Source organism: Tympanuchus pallidicinctus, unplaced genomic scaffold, assembly GCF_026119805.1.
Source record: "Tympanuchus pallidicinctus isolate F22 unplaced genomic scaffold, pur_lepc_1.0 scaffold3, whole genome shotgun sequence".
Lineage (NCBI taxonomy): Eukaryota > Metazoa > Chordata > Aves > Galliformes > Phasianidae > Tympanuchus > Tympanuchus pallidicinctus.
Genome location: NW_026294747.1, coordinates 53,706,943 through 53,725,968, shown reverse-complemented (window position 1 = coordinate 53,725,968; position 19,026 = coordinate 53,706,943). Strand labels below are relative to the sequence as shown.

Genomic DNA, 19,026 nt, shown 5'->3' with positions numbered 1-19,026 from the left:
TTACAGATCGCAATATTCATCACTCTAAGGTAAGCATAAGACACTGTGGCCTTGAAAAAGAATACTGAACAAGATCAGCTTTAATCTAACAAAAGTTCAGTGCTCATTAGAGGATTTTTACCCCTTCTGACCTAAGCAGGATTTTTTTAGCTCTCATACAAAAACATTAAGTCCCAGAGACAGCCTGTCTCATTTTGTTATTATGAGGCAACAGGAATCAGCTTAATGGAGTGAAATGAACCTTCTGTTCTTCCAGAGCTGCGTGAGACTTGCTTGTCATTTGATCAGTCATTTTTGTTCTAGATGGTAGATTCCTTCTGTATTAAAAGCCATGTGAAAAATGTCACTTTTGACTCTGCTACACTTAGAAAGTTTCAATAATTTATGAATGGGTTACTCTTTTATTATTGCTCAATAATATATATGAAGTAGAATTTTTATTTTTATTTTACCTGGAGAGTGTGGCTTCAGGTACATCCAAACATTACTGAGGACTTCAGCAGCAAAATGGTCACCAAGCTCGTAAACACAAAGAAATTACAGAGGTATTTCTAGTAAACAATTGAACTGAATGTTAATTTGACTGTAGAAGTTTTAAACCTGCAGTCCTCGGTTCTCCACCGCTGATATTGGGATTTGCTTCTGCTTTGTATGAGGGTGCCTGCTCCTGGCAGGGCTGGGAGCTTTCTCGTGCTCGAGTCACCCACAATGCAATGCTTGCCCTAATCCAGCTCTGACACAAGTGCTGTTGTCTTGGCTGTAAGCAACCTGATGTAACAAGTTCTTTGTTAATGCCATGCCTGTGCTTGTAGCTACATGCTGTTCTGCTATAGGAACTCTTCCCCTTCTTTTCATGATACTCGAGAGCATGTACCAGGCTTAGTGCAAAGCTGAGTGCCTGCTGTGACAGAGGTTACAGTCATATCACTTTCTTCCTTCCCCATTGCCTAAGTTTCACACTTCACCTCACCAACCAGAAACTTGAGGTCTGTGGGCTCTGCAGTTGTCCTTGGAGTCCTGAAGACAAAGTACTTCTAAATACTGATGAAATCTCCTTTTCCCAAAGGAACAATTCTCAAACACTGACTATGCTTCCTTTAACCACAAGCTTCTACCTGTGTTTTTCTTCTGCTAATGGCCCATTAAGAGTAAAAGTGAAGGAAATGGAATCCTGTGGGTATATAATTCACAGCTTGCTCACACAGTATTTGCTAGTGTCATAGCAGCAGAAAACAAAGCAATGCTTGACCTCTGTCTCAGTTGCTGTAAGTTTTTAAACATGTTTTAAACCAGGTGTATTTAAAAACTGAACTTTATTTAGCCAAGTGCGTATACAGCTTGATAGATCTGTCAAGTCATACGGTGAGAAAGGTACAAGTGATAAAAAAGTTCTCATTTGCAGTCATGCAGCATGGGAAAGTTTCTCAGCCTCAGCACGAGTACAGCAGGATTCTGTACATTTCTCCTTATTTCTTCTTTCTTGAATAAGAGGCATCAGCATCCTGGAGTGAGAATACATTGTCAGCATTTCCCCTCCTTGTGCTATACTGGTGTCCTTCAATCACAGTGTTACTTTGCCTGAACCACCCTGTGACCGTGGGCAGCTGCAACTTAAAGCTTCCTGCCTTCGCAATCTATGTGCCGACGTTAGTGTTCCATTTCCTGATTTTTGAATGCTTCAACACGTTATTGCATACTAAGTTCAAGAACACAGCGAAAAATGTACCATCTACCAAGTAGTGCTGCAAGATCAAGATACAGCGCTGTACGTCTGTCTTCTGGGAAATGAATGAGAGGGAAGAGGCCTGACGCAGAGCCATACTCTTAACGTGCTTTGGGAGATGCTCCGATTACATGTCTGATAGAGAAACTTGACAGAGCTCCCAGAGAGTCTGTCAACAGTCTTAATTTCAAACTGCGTTAAATAATCCGTGCCGGTGACTTACAGCTCAGCCCTGTGCTGCTGCTGAGTGTGAACTCGTGGCCTGCGTGACAAAGAGTAGAGGCAAGACCCTGGCACTACAAGATGTACTGACTTCACTGCTCTGCAATGTGACGGTGCTGCAGTAATTCTAGACTACCGGGCACACAGCTGTGAAGCCGAGCTGGGCATCAGCTGCCAGGGAAGTGAGGAGGAAGAAAAGAAACGGATCCAAAATTGCAATCCCAGCATTCCTACAGCTAAAGAGTCTGTCAGCAGCATAAAAAAAGCAACAAGTGGGGGAGAGAGGAATAAACTCACCACTCCGCTCTTAAAGTTCTCTATTCTCCTCTTGCCCATTCTGTTCATCAGCCACCAGGCCCAGGTGGGCGCGTACTGCCAGAGGTAGCAGACAGCCAGGTAGGGTTGGTCGCTGATCCAGGCCTCCTTCAGGTCATTGACTGTGCTCACCAGCGTGAGCCGGACGCAGCGCTCGGTTGGCATCTTGTGGGACTGGTCACCGCTGTTCTCTAGCGACTGCAGCACAGAGAGAGGGCAGGAATCAGAACCAATCTGTGGTTGTGGCTGACAGAGGGAGAGAAAGGGACGGGCTCTGTGCAGCAGGCATGCTCTTCTTAATTTCTGCACTGTGCAAATGAGGAACAACCCATCTCTCCCTGCTAATCTACTGGCTTTCTGTGTGGGAAAGCTTACTGCCTTCCTTTAGATTAAATAAAGGACCTTTTTAATTAATGCCTCATTGAATAGTTCAAAGGTTAAAAATGCCTCAAAAATCTATTCTGGTTTGGCATAAAATTACACTGAAGGAGATACATCAGGACAAATTACCCATTCTGCAGCTAAAGGCTTTGAGAAATGCAAACTTTCCTGCTCCCAGCTGCCTACCCCATTATACATTCCAAGTTAATCTGTAATCAAATTAGTACGAGGACATGTCCTCCATTAACTTAAAACTTCCTGCCAGCTCTGCTCTGTGTGCAGCTATCTCAAGAGAAGAGCAATAGACTTCTTCAGTGGCAGTGATGTTTTGTTTGATGTCTTCTCCACAGGTATCCCATAGTGAAAATAAGCTGCAGCTCTGTGAATTCATACACATCTCACTCCAGCAGTCATGGACTGCTTTATCACTTTGTTATTCTGTTTCCCGGAGCAAAAGCTATTCTAGCTTAGATTCAGTCTTCCTCCTGGGTCTTTTGCCACACTGAAATCTAAGGAATTTGTTTTGCAACATTTCCAGATTGCTGGAAAAGTACATCTTTTCTTTCATGAAAGTATGCAGTTTTGCAAGCCAAAATTCCTTTCAGAACTTGATTTAACAATGGGAGAACTTCTTCCTCCCCCTCTTACTTGTGTGTTATCCTGAGCTTTAAATTAACTGAATTTATGACATTACCAATATAAATCACAGCAACAACTTCTGCCAGCTATTCTGCGAGACAGCCTTTATTAAAAACAACTGAGCAATTGGGAGGTTTTGCTATTTGTCCTTGAACAACCACTAACAGGAAAAGAATGCATGCCTCACATCAGCTGACCCCAGCGGCTTTGCCAACACTTGCACCAGAGTCAGCCAAACAGAGGACCTTGTGAGTAGGGCAAACAGAAAACTACCTGTGCTGAAACACTGCTCTGCACTGTAGCATGGTATCTAGGAAACAGAGGCCTTTTCCCCAAGACTGGAGCAGGGCAGCTGTAGGGTTAATTTACAAGGTGTGGATCGGGTGCGTTGGAAGAGAGGACAACAACTCTACAACTTTATTTTCATTTTATATGGACCTAATACCACAAAGCATTACATGACAACGGCTTTGCATTAACCAAAGCATTTCTTGGTAAGAAAAGGGAGGTTGGTGTTTGCTAGGGGAAGCAAGAGAAAACAAAATCACAAAAGGTTCACATTTGCCTGTAGCAAAAGTTGGATTTACTGTAGTAGAATTTCGAGTCCTTACCTTGTCAAGTTTCTCCGTAAAGACATTTTGTATGATCTTAGACTGCACAGGTCCTGGGCATATGTTGATAATGCTTATCTCAGGGTAGTCTGTCAGCTCCGTCCGAAGAGAATTAAAAAAACCCTGGAAGAAAAGACTGTCGTGTGACTACATTTTAAACATCAATTTCTGCAATCCCTACTATTTTGACTATTGTCCTATCCAGCTTGGGAAGAGGGCTGTCTGGCCCAAGCTCTTATCCAAAATGCGCTGCAGGAGAAATGTCAATCAGATGTTCTCCTGTGGTGACACCAACACAACAACTGGAGCAATGCTCTAAGGACAGACAACAAGTTGCACACCCATGCACGCTTACAACCAAGACCTGTCCACATATGCTCTGATTTCCCAATCACTGGTGGCTGATTCCAGCTCACAGATTGCACATAGGCTCTGCAGCTACGTTCTGTAAAAGCACTGACTTGCACCTTTTAACTCACAAGACCCGCAGGCCCCACATTAGATCTTCAAAGCAAATTATCTAAGATGTGTAGCTTCTGGAGGACTAATTCTAGCACTAAAGATGTTTGTATGTCTGGAAGTCTGCTTCTGGACAGATCAGGAAGCCTCTCAGATCTCCCAAGCATTCAGATGATTTTGATTAAAAGCCTGGGCTCCTCCCTGGAGTACTTCTCCATCCCTATGCACATCTTCAGCCATGGCATCAACACTGCTGGCTGGGCTTCACCCATTGCTTTGGGCTGATGCTGCAGCCCACAGCTGTGCTTTTCACATCCCCTCCTTTGCCCAAGGGATCCTGGGGACACATCTCAGAAGAGCACCAATTTGTGCAGTTCCATCACACAAGCTGTGCAGCCAAGCTAAGTAGAAAGTAATATGCCAAAGAGCACTGGACCTTAAAGGGGAGAAGGTGGCAGTGTGTCAAGTTGGTGAGGACAGCCAGTTTGATCACGAGTGCTTTGTATGCTATTTACTGCAGCAATGACTACAAGCCTGGGCTCTCACACAAAGACACCCTAAGCAGTAAGCTATGCAACCATAGTCCCTGCCATATGCAGTCGTTGGTTCCTCCATCAATACTGAATTGCAGGAGCAGCACTTAGAGCTCTTCCAACCCTCACTCCCTTATCACTCCATGGGATTTGGGATTGGGTCACTGGTGGACTCCAGGGATATGAATTCTAGCCAAAATTGGGCACAACCCAGAAGAAGCCAGCTCTGCAACTTCAGACAGCTTCCCACAGAGGGCTCTGGCACACCCCCTCAAACTGCTGGTTCCCTCCAAGCGTTTTACAAAGAGAGCCTTGTTGCCTTGAACAAATTGCAAGGTAACAAAAGCTAAACATTGGTCCAGTGAGACATAGTTATCCTTGAAGATCCTGTCTAGACATCAGCCAAGCACAGGGCTGCTGAGGTTTTTTTCAGTGTTGTTTGAGTAGTGGGGTCAATGTCAGTGCTATTTGCAACCAAGGGCTTCAGACTCCACAAACACGAAATCTATGTAGCCAGAGAAACCAGCAAGATGCAGTTTGTACTGTGACCACCCTGCTATCCCCCTGCATTTAAAGGGCTTTCTGTGACCCCTCCCTCCCTCCCAATGCAGTTCTTACACTGCAGAAGAGGTGCAGCCCACCCAGAGCACACAGTGACTGGCACACTTGCTCAGGGGGAATTCAACAGACCCTCATGAAGAAGGCAGCTCTGGCACAATGAGCTGGATGAGGCTGCAGCAGGTCACAGATTCACAGAAGAGACCTCTGGAGATTATTGACTCCAACCTCAATGTTAATGCAGGTTCCCTATAGCAGGCTACACTAGGGTCTGCAGAACAGGAACTGCTTCAAACCATGGGCCTCTTCAGCTTTGTAACCATATCCTAGAAGATGCTGCAAAAGGTGATGCTGAAATGACTTCTGAGACAGAAATGTACTTCAGAAATTCCTCTAAGGATCAGAGGCTGAATGAAGAGTGGCTGTTGCTGCTCCATGCAGCCCATGTGCCCATTAGACAAGCTCCTGATGGAGGTACATTTTTAAGATCACCATTTCTGATTCACTCCACATGCCACCAATTACACACATTACAACCAGAGGAATGGTGCATCATTTCCACCAGCACCACCACATCAGGAGAGAAACTGCAGAAAAGGCTGATTTCCTCAGCTTTTGAAATCTTCCTCATTCTAAAGAGATCCATTTGACATGAATCAAGATATACTTGTTTAACTATATTATAGATGTCAGACTTATATTTAATAACAGGTGGACAGAATGAAATCTGCAGTTCAAGATGACACCGGGTTGATACATGCTGGGTAAACACAACATGAAATGCATCACTTCATGCTTGGTGTTATTTTTCCCCAACTCCTCTCTAATCATTTCCTCCTGGTCATCAGAGATGGGTGTCTGCTAAGTGCAGAGGGCTGCCATTCTGACAAATCTCCTTTATATGAGCTGTATTGGTGAAGTTCGATATTTCAAAAGAGCTTTTATAGCTTTGGAGGTCTCGTGCCCACTTCTACCCATAGCTCTGGACTGGTAAGAGACTCTCAGGGTGAGTTTGATTTCAAAAATCTATATTGCAAACTATTTGCAATTAGTATTTGCAGGACTACTGCAAAAGAAACAAGAGAGGAGGTCTGGGGTCTGGCCTGGTTATTGAGCAGAAGAAGAAATACCAAAGAAAAAACAAGGTAACTGAACTGCTTATAACTAATCCAGACATTTTAGTAAACTATTTTCTTTTAATCTTCTTCCACATTCTCAATCTCCACATGAAACTCAAAGTTTGAGAACGTTTAAAGCAACTAACTAGCTGTGCTTATTCCAACAGCACCACAGCCAAAAGATCAGTCAAGTGAAAGAACGTTTTCAAATAAAGGAGTGTAAGTGAATGGAGTCCATGCTTCTGCACACTGTGTTCTTCTAATTCAAATCTACCAGACCTAAGTCAAGGCTGGCCTCTAACGGGCAATTTCATTGCTGGCGCCGAAATTAAAAGTAGCAGCTCTCTCCCTGTCATTAGCTGAAAGTTTTCTGTGAGCAGAGACTTGTTGCTGTCTTCTATATCCTCATTCTTGCAAGTGCCCATGGCTTTGCAATGTCAGCCACTTGCTCCATGTCTGCTGTTGGTGGTCAAACTGTCAAAAAGATATCAGTCCAATAGACTGAGCAGAGTTCTGTACTCTGTTCATGTGCATAATCCCAGCAGGAAGCAGGAACGTGCCAGCTTTTTGTTATTAAAATCATCTCCAAGTACAGCTGAACTTTGGCTTTCTGAGATCAAAGCATACATTAGCAGGAAGTCAAACAGTGGTGAAAGACAAATATGTCTAAATAAATTTGCTAGTTAAACAAATGATTCTGCAATGATAGAGGCAGCCTCTTTTCCCTGCAGATATTTTTCTCAGCTCTTCTATGTTTTTCTGCATGAGTGAAATGGCTTTCAGAAATCTTTCCAAGCAAAACTGAAAATTCAGTGTTACATAGAAGAGAGTAGGACCTCCTTCCTAAGGCACGATGAGCTGCCAGTTCTTCACAGCACACAAAGATTCAAAGCTACTGGGAAGATTCCTTCAGATCTTTCCAAGATCAGGGATTGCCCCTTCTCTTGTTAGTCTACTTTACCCATCACTGCTCTCACTTTACTGACCTCAAGATTTCCCCCAGTCTTTCTGTAGTTTTCCCTCACTGACTGAGCCGTGTCTTCAAGCACCATACCCCCATTCTTGCACCACACTCCAAGATACCTGCACAAGGACTTTGCTCAGCTCAGCGCCTTTTGCACACAGTGAGTGTGATGGGTCAGAAGGAGTGAAGAGAAGCATGGCAAACCCTTCTCCCACATTATCCAGTGCTGCACACATAGTTCAGAAGAATTCCTGTAAGCTTCTGTGCGGGTTTTTTTGCTAAAAAATGAACTGCCAGTGCTGTTTGCTGAAGAAGGGCTTGAAGTTCAATTCAAAGCTATTTTAAAGGCTACACAACTAGAAACTTGAGAAGGAGTCCATCTGTTGGTCTTTCACACAACAAGACTTGATAAAGGTCAGAATGTGACTTACCTGCAGAGCATGTTTGCTGGCACAGTACCCTGAGGCAAGAGGAGCGCCCATGATCCCCATCACACTGCTCACAGTCACAATCTTTCCCCTTCTCCTTTGGATCATGTGATCCAGAACATGTTTTGTCAAAGAGATTGTGCCTAGGTAGTTCAGTTCCATTATGGCACTGAAGACATCCAGGTTTGTATCCACAAACAGAGAGCGTTGGGAACGTCCACCATTGTTGACCAAAACATCAATCTCAGAAAAAATAAAGTGATAAATAAATTCAACATGTTTTCTTTAATATTTCACCTTCCTCAGGCAACTGCTAACTGACTGTTCCCTTCCCTCCTGCCTCCCCAAAACAGGACACCACTCCTTCGTATTGAGGACTGGCTGCTTTAGAACAGAGACAACAAAACAGAACAGTGTTTGACCCCAACTCCTAGTATAGGAACAATGGCAGCTGGAAACCAACTAGATCTGGTACCAAACACCTCACTGTGACACCAAAGTACCAGTGGAAGACTAAGGCGTAGCTTGAAGCTTCAACCACCACATGTAGTAGTAGTCAGATCTGACTGCCATTATTTTGGACTCACAATCCAAAATACCACACGAAACAAGGCAAGCACTTGTGCCTGATGTCCAGTTTTGTTCCATACAGCCCGGAACCCAAATTGCATGCATTATAAAGCTTACAAAATCAAAGTCCTGACTTTCACACACAATTTCAGGACTAGAATATACAGATGAGGCTTACTCCATTTGGTCAGGAAATACAGTGACATCGAGCAAATTAATTTTTAATTCTTGGTAACAACCAGTGATTACTTATTATTTGTTGTATCTCTGCAAAGCTGCTAAAACTCAGAAGCAAGCAATGGAAGGGATGGGAATTTAGGTATTACTTGTCATGTTCAATAATGAAACTTAAGCAAGAATGTACGCATCAGTAAACGAAGTGAAATACAGACATACATGCAGGGATAGGAGAGGAGGAGATAGAAAAATTCATCCCCAGGAACATTCCTCACCTTGCCAAAATGCTTCAGAACACTGTTGGTAGCAGCTTCATGAGAGCTTCTGTCAGTCAAGTCAAGACGCAGAACAAGGATATCTTTATCGCTCAAGTTGCTGATCTCTAAAAACAATCACAAAGTAAATGGGAACCAGTAAGGGTGCTGATACAACAACTGTGATAAGTGTGTTTTAAAACAGTCATTTGCACTAAAAAGAAACCATGACATTAAAATGGAAATCAAATGCTTTCTTTGTCCTCATTTTGATCTCCATACAGAACACATTTTTAATCCCTTCCTATCAAGTCTTTTTTCTTATCATTACGTTTTTGCTTGCAAAAAGCTTGATTTTATTAAATAGGTTTGTGCCTGCAATGTAGACAATGCAACTCCCCAAATAAATTGCAGTGGTTGAAAGCAATGCATTATGTGATTATTATTGGCAGCCTTGACATCTTCCTTGTAGGTAAACTGCTCAACCATGCCTACCCTCTCTAACAAGAACAGTATAGTTGAGGCCAAAGCCACAACCTGTATACATGAGCTGATTTATTGCAAAGGGAAGAAGGAGAATGATCCTTGGGAGTCCCTTCTAGCTTGGGATATTCTCTAAGAAGTTTTCCCTTTAACTGAGAGTTTTCAAAGCATCCACCTCTTGGAATAAAAGTCACTTATCATCAACTTCAAGTCATTATACTGAGTGTTTACACCACTGCCTCTTCAGAACTGATCTCTTCCCTAGAAAGCATTTCTAGAGCAGCCATGTGCTACCCTGGGGCTTGGGGGCATTTGACTCACAAAAATAAGATCTTCATTGTTAATCTGCCATTTTTTTAAACTGGATATTTTAAAGAATTTATTTATACTGGTTTAGTAGTGCTACTTTTGTTTCTAAATTGATTCGTAGCCACTATTACGTACACCCGCTCCCCTTTAATCACTGTGCTCTTTAAATACAGAGCAGAGTTTTTCATTATTGCCTGCATATGTAGGTCAGGCTGAACTTTGTCTCTACAGTGATGCACAGAAGAGGTGACTGAAATCCATAGCTTGCCTCTGTTCAAAGGTCACGAGTGGCAACTGGATATAATATACCTATTTCTCTGGTTTAAAGCTACTGTATTTCAGTGAACAGCCCTCTCCAAGACCTCTTCTCTCCCCTCCATGCATTTTTCTTTCATTAGCCTCACACTCCCACAAGCAGATTTGCACAAGCAAAGTCTACTGAGACAGGCCATGGGGCTAGAGCACCTCTCCTATGGAAAGGGTGATAGAGCTGGGGCTGTTCAGTTTGGAGAAGGCATCAGGGAGACCTCACTGCAGCCTTCCAGTACTCAAAAGGGCAGCAGGAAAGCTGGGGAGTAACTCTTCATCAGGGAGTGTAGCAACAGGACAAGGGGGAATAGCTTTAAACTAAAGGAGCGTAGATAAAGATTTAACATTAGGATGAAATTCTTCACGATGAAGGTGGTGAAGCACTGCAACAGGCTGCCAGAGAAGCCCCAAGCCAGGCACTGCTCATGGCCAGGCTGGATGGGGTTTTGGGCCCAGGTTCCTCCTTTTAAGGGCTTTTGAGAGAAAAGAAATTCCAGTAGTACTGGTGAAATTCAATTTGTTGTAGAGAATGCTGCAGGAAAATACAAATCCTTTTAGAAAAATCCTTTCAGTTACTTTCTCCTCCTGCAGAGGTGCAATGAAGCGTGGAGCATGTGGGCATGTGTATGACAACAGGTATTACCTGTAACCTTTACACAGCTTTCCTTCTCTTACCTTCAGCATTTAAGCAGTGTAGAATGCATAAACATATCACAGGGTGGTGTCTGAATTTTGAACAAGATGAATGTGCTTTGTTCTGACATTAATATGTCAATTATCTAGTTAAGTTACTGCTATGCATAGCCTACTGCAGGCATGTTAAAGCTTATTAGTTCCAATTATGCCATATAATTCAGCCAAATTCAAGTTGTTGTTATGCATTACAACTCAATCTTAACCCATCTCATGCTACTTAAGCCTTATAGGACATCCTTGAACTCAGTTACAAAAAGAAAATACACAGGAGGTGGAAGCAAGCACAAGCTGCCCTGTGTATCTGCTTTACATGGCATTTTGGTAGCAGGAGGGCTGCAGGGGCAGCCTCTGGAAGCAGAATCCAGAAGTTAGTTAAGCATGCAGAGATGGAATCAGGAAGGCTGCAACTCAGATGTAGTCAAAGCTGGTGAGAAAAGCAAAAGGCTTAAAAGGACTTCTATGGGTACAGCAGCAACAAAAGGAAGACCTAAAGACTGCAAGATCACCACTCAGTATAGAGATGGGAATGAAATGATGAAGGACACAGGAAAACATGAAAGATTCATGTCGTGTTTTCTGCCTGAATTTCACTGCCAAGTTCTCTCTGGTCTCCCACATTCCTGAGGCTAGCCTCTGGGGGAAAGCCTACCAGCATCAGAGGAAGACCAAGCTAGGGACAAACTAGAGATACCAACAGGTTGATACATGCATTCAAAAGCTACAAGAACCGACCAGAAGCACCAGAGTGGTACTGATATTTAGAGGAGGTCTCCAGTGACTGGAAAAAACACAAGTGTCATTGAACCTAACCTCAGTCCTTTGGAAAATTATATGGCAATTCCTCCTAAAACAATCTCCAAACATATAAAAGACAAGAAGACTACTAACTGCCAACATAGATATAAGATGGATGTAGACTGCCCAACAACTTAACTGCCTTCTGTGATGACAACTGGCTCTACAGACAAGGGGAGAGCAGCAGATGTTTAATATCTAGACTACTTAGCTTTCTGTACTGTCTTCCATAGCATCCCTGTAACAATATTAGAGAAATGAGGGGTCTAGAGGAGTTGATTACAGTGTAAATAAACACCAGGCTGGAGCAACCAACCACTCAAAATTAAAGTGATGACCAGTTCTAAGAGGTATCTCTCCATGGACAGTATTTGTCAGTATCTTCCTCATTAATTTCCCAGATGATGGAATGAAACATGGGTTTTCAGCAAATTTTGAGATAATGTCAAGTTCAAAGGAGCATTTGATATGCTGGAGGGCAGGACTGCCTTTCAGAGGCATCTTAACAAGCTGTAATAATGGTCTGACAAACCTCATTAAGCTCAACAAAAATCAAATGAAAAATTTTGCACCTGGACTGAATAGTGTCATGCAGCACTGCAAACCAGCATCCAAATGGTTGGGTATCAGATCCCCAAACAAGACTTAAGATCTTGATGAAAGTCAGAAAAAAATGCTACTGGGCTGCAAACAAGTACTGAGAAACTGCAGCACAGGGCCACCAAGATGGCTGGAGGAGCCAGCATACATGATAGTTAAGGAAAGGGATGGAAGGTTGAGTTTAGAGAGAAGGTAAGAGTGCAAGGGGGCTTCTTACTGAGGAGTTTCATGTATTCCTACCAATTCTCCCATTTGAATTTTTGCCATTATCACCACTTAGCCACACAGATCCCTCTTGCTCCCTTTTAAATATATCTACTGAAGTGACAGCTTTTTTGAGGCATCAGAAAATGGAAATAAGGAGTAGTGCATTTCTGAAGATCACTGTCAGATCTTCAGAGTAGAAATGCTTAACATTTGTTCCTCAGGATACACAGGAGATATTCTTTTCTGCATCTTGATCAGCTCATCCACATGAATCAGCAGATTATAATCAGGGAACTGTGTATGAGGGTGACTATCAGCTCCAATGTGTTGGAAATGACAGTGGCAGAATTGGAATATTGCAAAATTTGTGTCAAGTAACTCACATAACTGTATGCAAGTTTGTCAGGACCTACAGAAACCAATATGAGGCTGAAGGTTCCCTGGATCGCATCATTACTGGTGATAAGATGTGGTATCACCACTATGAGCCAGAGTCAAAACAGCAGTCCATGGAGAGAGGAAGGGGCGATCCTTCTGGATTTCCTGAAACTCAGACAGACCATCAGCTCCAACCAGCACATCATCACACTGACTAAGCTGAAGGTTTAAACTTCCTGAGTTAGGCCAGAGAAGAGGACTTCCTTTCTCCTGCACCATGATAATGCCAGGCCACATACTGGTTTGAAGACTGTGAAGCATACTGCCAGTCTTGCCTGGACTGTCCTACCACACCCACCAGATAGTTCACATTTAGCAACTTCCATCTTCCATCTGTTTGTGTTGAGGAAAGACAGACTGCATGGGCAACATGCGCTCCCAGCACCACCACAGCAGCTGTGAAACAGGGGGTCACCTCAGATTTGTACAAGCACAGCATGCAGGCTCTTGTTCATCACTGACAAAAATGCAGAGATAATGGTAGTGACTACACTGGAAAATAGCATTTTGTAACTGAGAACCTGCTCTATCAAACAGTGTTCTTGTGCTCTTTGCATATGTTGTAATTTCCACGGAAATAAATAGGAGGCATTACTTGTGAAGTGACCGACACAGAATGATACCCCTTCACGTGCTTCCTTCCCCATTATATAACATGGAATTAATAATGAGATTCTGACCTAACTCCAGCTCTTGAAGGCACCCATACCACATGCCTGAGTTATGCATAAAGTTTACTTTCATCATGAAATATATTCCCATGCTTGTAGGTAACTATTTCTGCAGCAACTCCACCACACTAAGAGTGGAACTGGCCACATGAAGCAAGAACTTATACTTACGAAGGCATCTCTTTTTCACTCTTTCCAGCTCATCCTCTCTTCTTGCTGAGATAGCAAGCAAAGCTCCTATCTTTGATAGCTGGTAAGCCAATTCTTCTCCAATTCCACTTGAAGCTCCTGTCACCCAGACAACCTTGCCACGCAGCTCATTTTCTGTCAAAAGAACCAGACAGCAGTTCACACCTTGCTAATGCTAGAATAAACATAGGAGTCACTGCAGAGATACAATCTGATACTGTTTGTAAGACGTGCTCAGCTTTATTGGCTGTTACAAAATCTTGACTTCTTTATTTTTTGGTCACATGTAGTTGTGAAATTGTTCAATGCTGTTCAACTGCCACTTGAACTTTGTTCCAAGGCTGATCTGAACAAACACGGATGGAAGGTATTTGGTTGCAGTTCTGCTGGACAGGATTTCCACAGACCTGATCAAAATGAGGTTCAGAGGAAATAGGGGAATTCTTGGAAACGACAGAAAACTGTTACTATATTGCAAATCCAAAGAAAAGGCTGAGCAAACATTTCCTAATAAACGTCCTACCTCAAAAACATTCCTAAGGAACTGCTTAAAGCAGCAAGTTCTCTGATCATAGGAGGCTGATCAAAAAAAACACAATGGTGTTCAGCCACCTTGTTTTGCATCTGATGCGGGTTAATTCTTGCACTGGTCAGAGTACAATACACTGAATTCCTAAAGTATTCCTAGGAATTCCTAAAGCTCATATATTAATTTCCTGTGTGCTTTCCATTCTTGCCCTGGTACGTCTGTCAAATCTCTAGTAAAAGTAGTACCTTACTGTTTCTCCTCTTGGCTGTTCCCCCTTGTTTGCAGTCATTCCCTCACCCCTGCTCCAAGACAGACTTGCAACTTGTGAAAAGTTTAGCTTTCCAGGGATACATCCACAAAGAAATAAAATAGATGGATCAAAATCAGCCACTTCATTCTCAACATGGCCTAAGCAATAATATCAGAGTACATATTGACTAAAATTTGCCTATTTTTCAAGATCAGTCTTAGTGAAAATCTGACTCAAGTACACAGAGGGCTGCTGAGCAGAGCTTTCCCTTCTATTTGCCATACACACAGAGCACTCAAACAATTCCTAGCCAACCAAGGACTTCTCGTTACCATTCTAATAGCAGAGCCAAATTCACTTCCTGGGACTTAAAGCCCATTTGATTCTCAAAATAGCCAGAACAGCATTTTTGAGCTCACTGAACCTCAACCACTTTCTCAGTTTAGCAGAAACTCACCCTTTTTTTTTCCTCCCCCACTCAAGCCAATGGCTGTGACAACTTCTACTTCTTGCTTCAGGATCAGATCCTGCTTCTCTCTGCACTAAACTGTCTCAAATTCCTACTTTGAGTCTTCACGATGAAAATCCCATGAAGAGATGAGCAGCAAAATCTTCTTCCCATCTGACTGGAAGAGCAGAGAGTATTCAAGACTATCCGATCTCAACTTGGGTTTGCAGTACTGGCATCAGGCAGTATTTTTCTTTTTCTTTTTTTTTTTTTCTTTTTTCTTTAAGCTGACTGTATGTTAGCCAAAGAATAAGTCTTTCCTTTTGTTTAAAAAAAGGACTTTTCCAAAGGAGAAAGCTAAGGTTATGAACATGGGAAGTGGAAAGAGATGTCACTGAAGTTGTAGGAATAACTTTAATAATTGTATCAGAAGGCTGCTGCCTTCAACACTTATTTACACTCTCCCTACAGTTTCATTTCAATATATTCCTAATTCCTTAAATTAATCACAAGAAACATGGGGGTTCACAGCTGATTAGTTTGTTTTGTTGGCAGAAAACCTGTGGAAACAAGTACTATGTGAAGAAAAGGGCACATGGACATGCCTTCATCCCTGTTTATTACACTCATCTCCTTTTGCTACTGCAAACAAATTCACTTCTTCCTATGACACAGTTCCTCCATTCTCAAATTGTCCTGGGCAGCTTCACTCCCTGAAGTTGTTCAGGATCTTGTTCCGTGGACAGAATAGTTAACAGAGATTTCTCAGTGCTGATTGCTACCAAGCACTGGAATTGATGTAATTTAAGATCTAGCTCATAAGCTGCATCAAAACTTAGATGACTTTAGAATAAATGCCCTGTTGATATTGCAAATAGGCTTAAAAATTAACTGTGCCAAATTGAAAAATAAAAGGAGAATGTGCTTTTACTAACCATTAACTACTGCATTACATAAGAAACAAGTGGTTGAACAAAGCAGTAGCACACATCTTACAAGATGTGCTTCTGTTGTTGAGCTCTATTTGGGAGGTTTGCCATCATTTGTGTGCCTATCACACAAAGTTGCCACTTTATTTCATTCATAAAAACATTTGGGGTGGAGAAGTTTGAAGTAGAACATTCCCCGTGCCCAGAAAGAATCATGATATTACGCTTAACTTGAAGTTTAAGGAGTAGGCTTTCACATATGTACACATTTGTACATAAAAGGATCCAACCACACTGACTGTGAAAAACACAATGTTCAGAGTGACTGCTGATCTGCTAATGAGACACAACACAAAGTCACGCAGTAACCCTTACCTCCTGATCACACAAATATTTACATTTTGGGAAATAATCCAGCATCTGCCAATGACAAAATCCAGATGCTTCCCTATAGAAGTGAATCAATGGAATGAAACCAGTCTTACCTACGTGTAATTACAGTTCACAGGATAAAGAAACATCTTTGCTAGTATTTTTCCCTTTTGTTCCCCTCACTGAGTAGACATGACCAGCACTGTGGTGCCACTATCCCATATACGCCTGGCAGAGCTATCAGCAAAACACCACTGAAATGCTACGATCTCAGCTACATGTTGCAGTTGATGACAAGCACCAGTGGCAGAACACAACCCATCTCTTTGCAAAGTAAAGAAGCTTACATTTATAAAATTCTGACTGATTCTTCTCAACAAGTTGAAAATGCCCCATCCGAAAATGTCTACATTGTTCCTAATGTGGGACTATTTAAAAGGTTTCAAAGCTCCCAGCAAGACTGAAGGCTGCCTTCAAAAAATAGTGGTCAGGAGCTGGAAAAGGCAGTCAACATCTCTGGAGGCGTTCAAGAAACGTGTAGATGTGATACAAAGGGATGTGGTTTAGAGGGGAAATATTGGTGGTAGGTGGATGGTTGGACCCAACCATCTTGGAGGTCTTTTCCAACCTTGGATTCTGTGATTCTATGAATACCATCTACCCGAGAGCTCCTAGATCTCCATGTGCATCACATAAACCCTCGCAGCAAAACCTCTGCAAAACAGATTGTATTTGGGGAGATCTCTCATGTTTCTCTGCCCTGAGTCTTTGCATGTACTCTGCAAAGATCACACACACAGATGTGATTTTTTTAGTGTAGTTTTCTCGTAGTAAGGGAACTACCTGACGGACTTACCATAAAACTTTATATACACAAAGAGATACAGAGGATTGCACACATTTTGTGTTCTTAGTGCTGTGTGTTACTTGTGCACTTTTCTGTTCTGTTCTCCACTACATAGACTTCTACTTTCTGACAGAGCTTGCTGTAGAAGACAGAACAGCCTCGACAAATTTGGGGCCAAAACCAATAGTCTCAACACCCTCAAACCCAACTCCACAGGGAAATGACCCTCACGTTATCCCACTTCTTCTGTACAACCTGAAGATGGCCTCCACCTTTGCTCCTAGTTTGTTGCACATCCCGTTGGTTGGTCACAAAAAACAGAATGGCCAGGGTTGGAAGGGACCTCAAGAATCTCCAAAAAACCAGTCCCACATTCACATTTCAAACATCTTTCTTGCCAAGCTCTTGACAGAGCTTGCCCTTAGCATCTCTCAATCCCTTCCCAATGCCAGCCTTCACCTGCACCACCATTCGTAGATGAATGACTGCCTCAAACTCCAATCTTCATCCCTCCATTCCCCCCAGACTCATTTTCTTGATGCTGCTTCTCCCTGCCTCAACCCACCACACAGTTTCATTTCACACACAGGACAGCTAACAATGTTTTCTGCACCATTCTCCATCCCACCAGACAATGTAAGAGGATGCTGTACAGGGACTGACAGCTCCAGCTCCATTTTCACCTCAGCTATCCACAGCTCACAGCATCTCAGATTGGGCTGCTGAGAAAGCTAAGGTGAAATCCCCAAAGTTTGTAGCTCATCTGATCAAAAGCCTCTGTTAAGCATGTAAAAGTTAGTTTTTACAGATCGTTAGTTGTCTGGAAGTGGGCAGAACTACAGACAAATTAGAAGGCCAACCTAAAAGTTGAAAATCCTGTCTGGGAGCTTTTTAGAGTCTTCATACCCCAGGGGACAAAGGCCACTCCTTACTTTCACAGCGGTCAGGATCCGAGGCAGTATCGCATCCCCACTCCTTATGGACCTTCCTTTGGTGCGGCCTCCTGAGCAACGTGCTCGCTCAGCGGAACTGTTTGCTACCCCAGAACCGGACGTATGACCGGAAAAGATGCAAAACAATAGTTTTGGGGCAAGCCCGGTCCCTGCAAAGTTACTTCAGGTTACTGCTTTATTCAACAGGTCCCTCCGCAGTCGCCCCGCAGGGAGATGCACGCGAGGGGCACCGCACACCTTGTGGATAAAGGACTAAGAACTCTGTTTTCGGGGTGATTTTTGACGTTCTTCAGACAAAGCCGTGGGGCAGCGGTGGTCAGGTTCACGGAGCTGAGGAAACTTCAGCTCCAGCTCCCGAGGAAACCTCTCACCCCCACGCACCGCCGCGCCCCGTCCCATCCCCTCACAGAATCCCACCCCCGGGATCACGGCCGCCCACACCCGACCCCGCCGCCTCCCTCCTAGCGGCCGGGGCCGCAGGCACAGCTTTACCTGGCTTCTTCCCCCGCCACTCCGCCCACAGCAACGTGAGGTCGCCGTCGGCGCGCAGCCACCGAAGCAGCTGCAACAGCAGCACCAGCAGGGCGCCGCCGACCAGCAGCGCGCACAGTCCGCAACCACACGACATGGCCGCCACCTCCCGCCGCCCGCCGCGCGCCTTTATAAGGGCCTCGGCCAGGCGGGAGCCGCCCCTGCTGCCCGCAGCCAGCGCCGGCCTGCCCTTCCCCGCCTGTCGCCTCCCATTCCACCCGCTTTCCCCGCCGGGCTGCGGTGGGCGGCTCCGCTCTGCTCTCCCCGGGGACGTGGCCCGCGCTCCCTGGTTGGGGCCGGTTGGTAACGGCCCCGCGTTTGGCGCAGTCAAGGCTACGGCGATAAGCGCTGCGTTTGCGGGGCAGAGGTCACGCATTTGACGGGGTGAAGGTTGCTTCCTGGAAGCGGGGCCCTCTTTATCCCGACGCGACGTGCTCTCGAGGGGAGCAGAGCTTGTGAACACACATCCTCAGTACTTCTGTGCCCAGAGATCAAAACCCGGAGCTCAACGCGAGGAG

General features: G+C 43.9%; 1 protein-coding gene across 1 annotated transcript; it reads right to left on the bottom strand.

Moving 5' to 3' along the window:
• Positions 1-1,294: 1,294 nt before the first annotated feature.
• Positions 1,295-18,899, bottom strand: DHRS7 (dehydrogenase/reductase 7). Its single transcript, XM_052695816.1, has 7 exons — positions 18,470-18,899; positions 13,632-13,784; positions 8,974-9,080; positions 7,955-8,194; positions 3,892-4,014; positions 2,243-2,458; positions 1,295-1,502 (listed from the first exon to the last, which is right to left on the bottom strand). Exons 1-7 carry the CDS (start codon positions 18,882-18,884, stop codon positions 1,467-1,469), a joined length of 1,290 nt encoding a protein of 429 aa, XP_052551776.1. The 5' UTR covers positions 18,885-18,899; the 3' UTR covers positions 1,295-1,466.
• Positions 18,900-19,026: the final 127 nt, after the last annotated feature.

Bases quoted from the DNA above. Each gene is read 5' to 3' on its own strand.
- DHRS7 (XM_052695816.1), bottom strand. From the start codon at position 18,884: ATGCGTGACCTCTGCCCCGCAAACGCAGCGCTTATCGCCGTAGCCTTG. The intron at 13,785-18,469 runs GTAAAGCTGTGC...TTCTTTTGACAG, and splicing joins GTGGCGGGGGAAGAAGCCAG to AAAATGAGCTGCGTGGCAAG. The intron at 4,015-7,954 runs GTAAGTCACATT...CTTTTCTTCCAG, and splicing joins CCAGCAAACATGCTCTGCAG to GGTTTTTTTAATTCTCTTCG.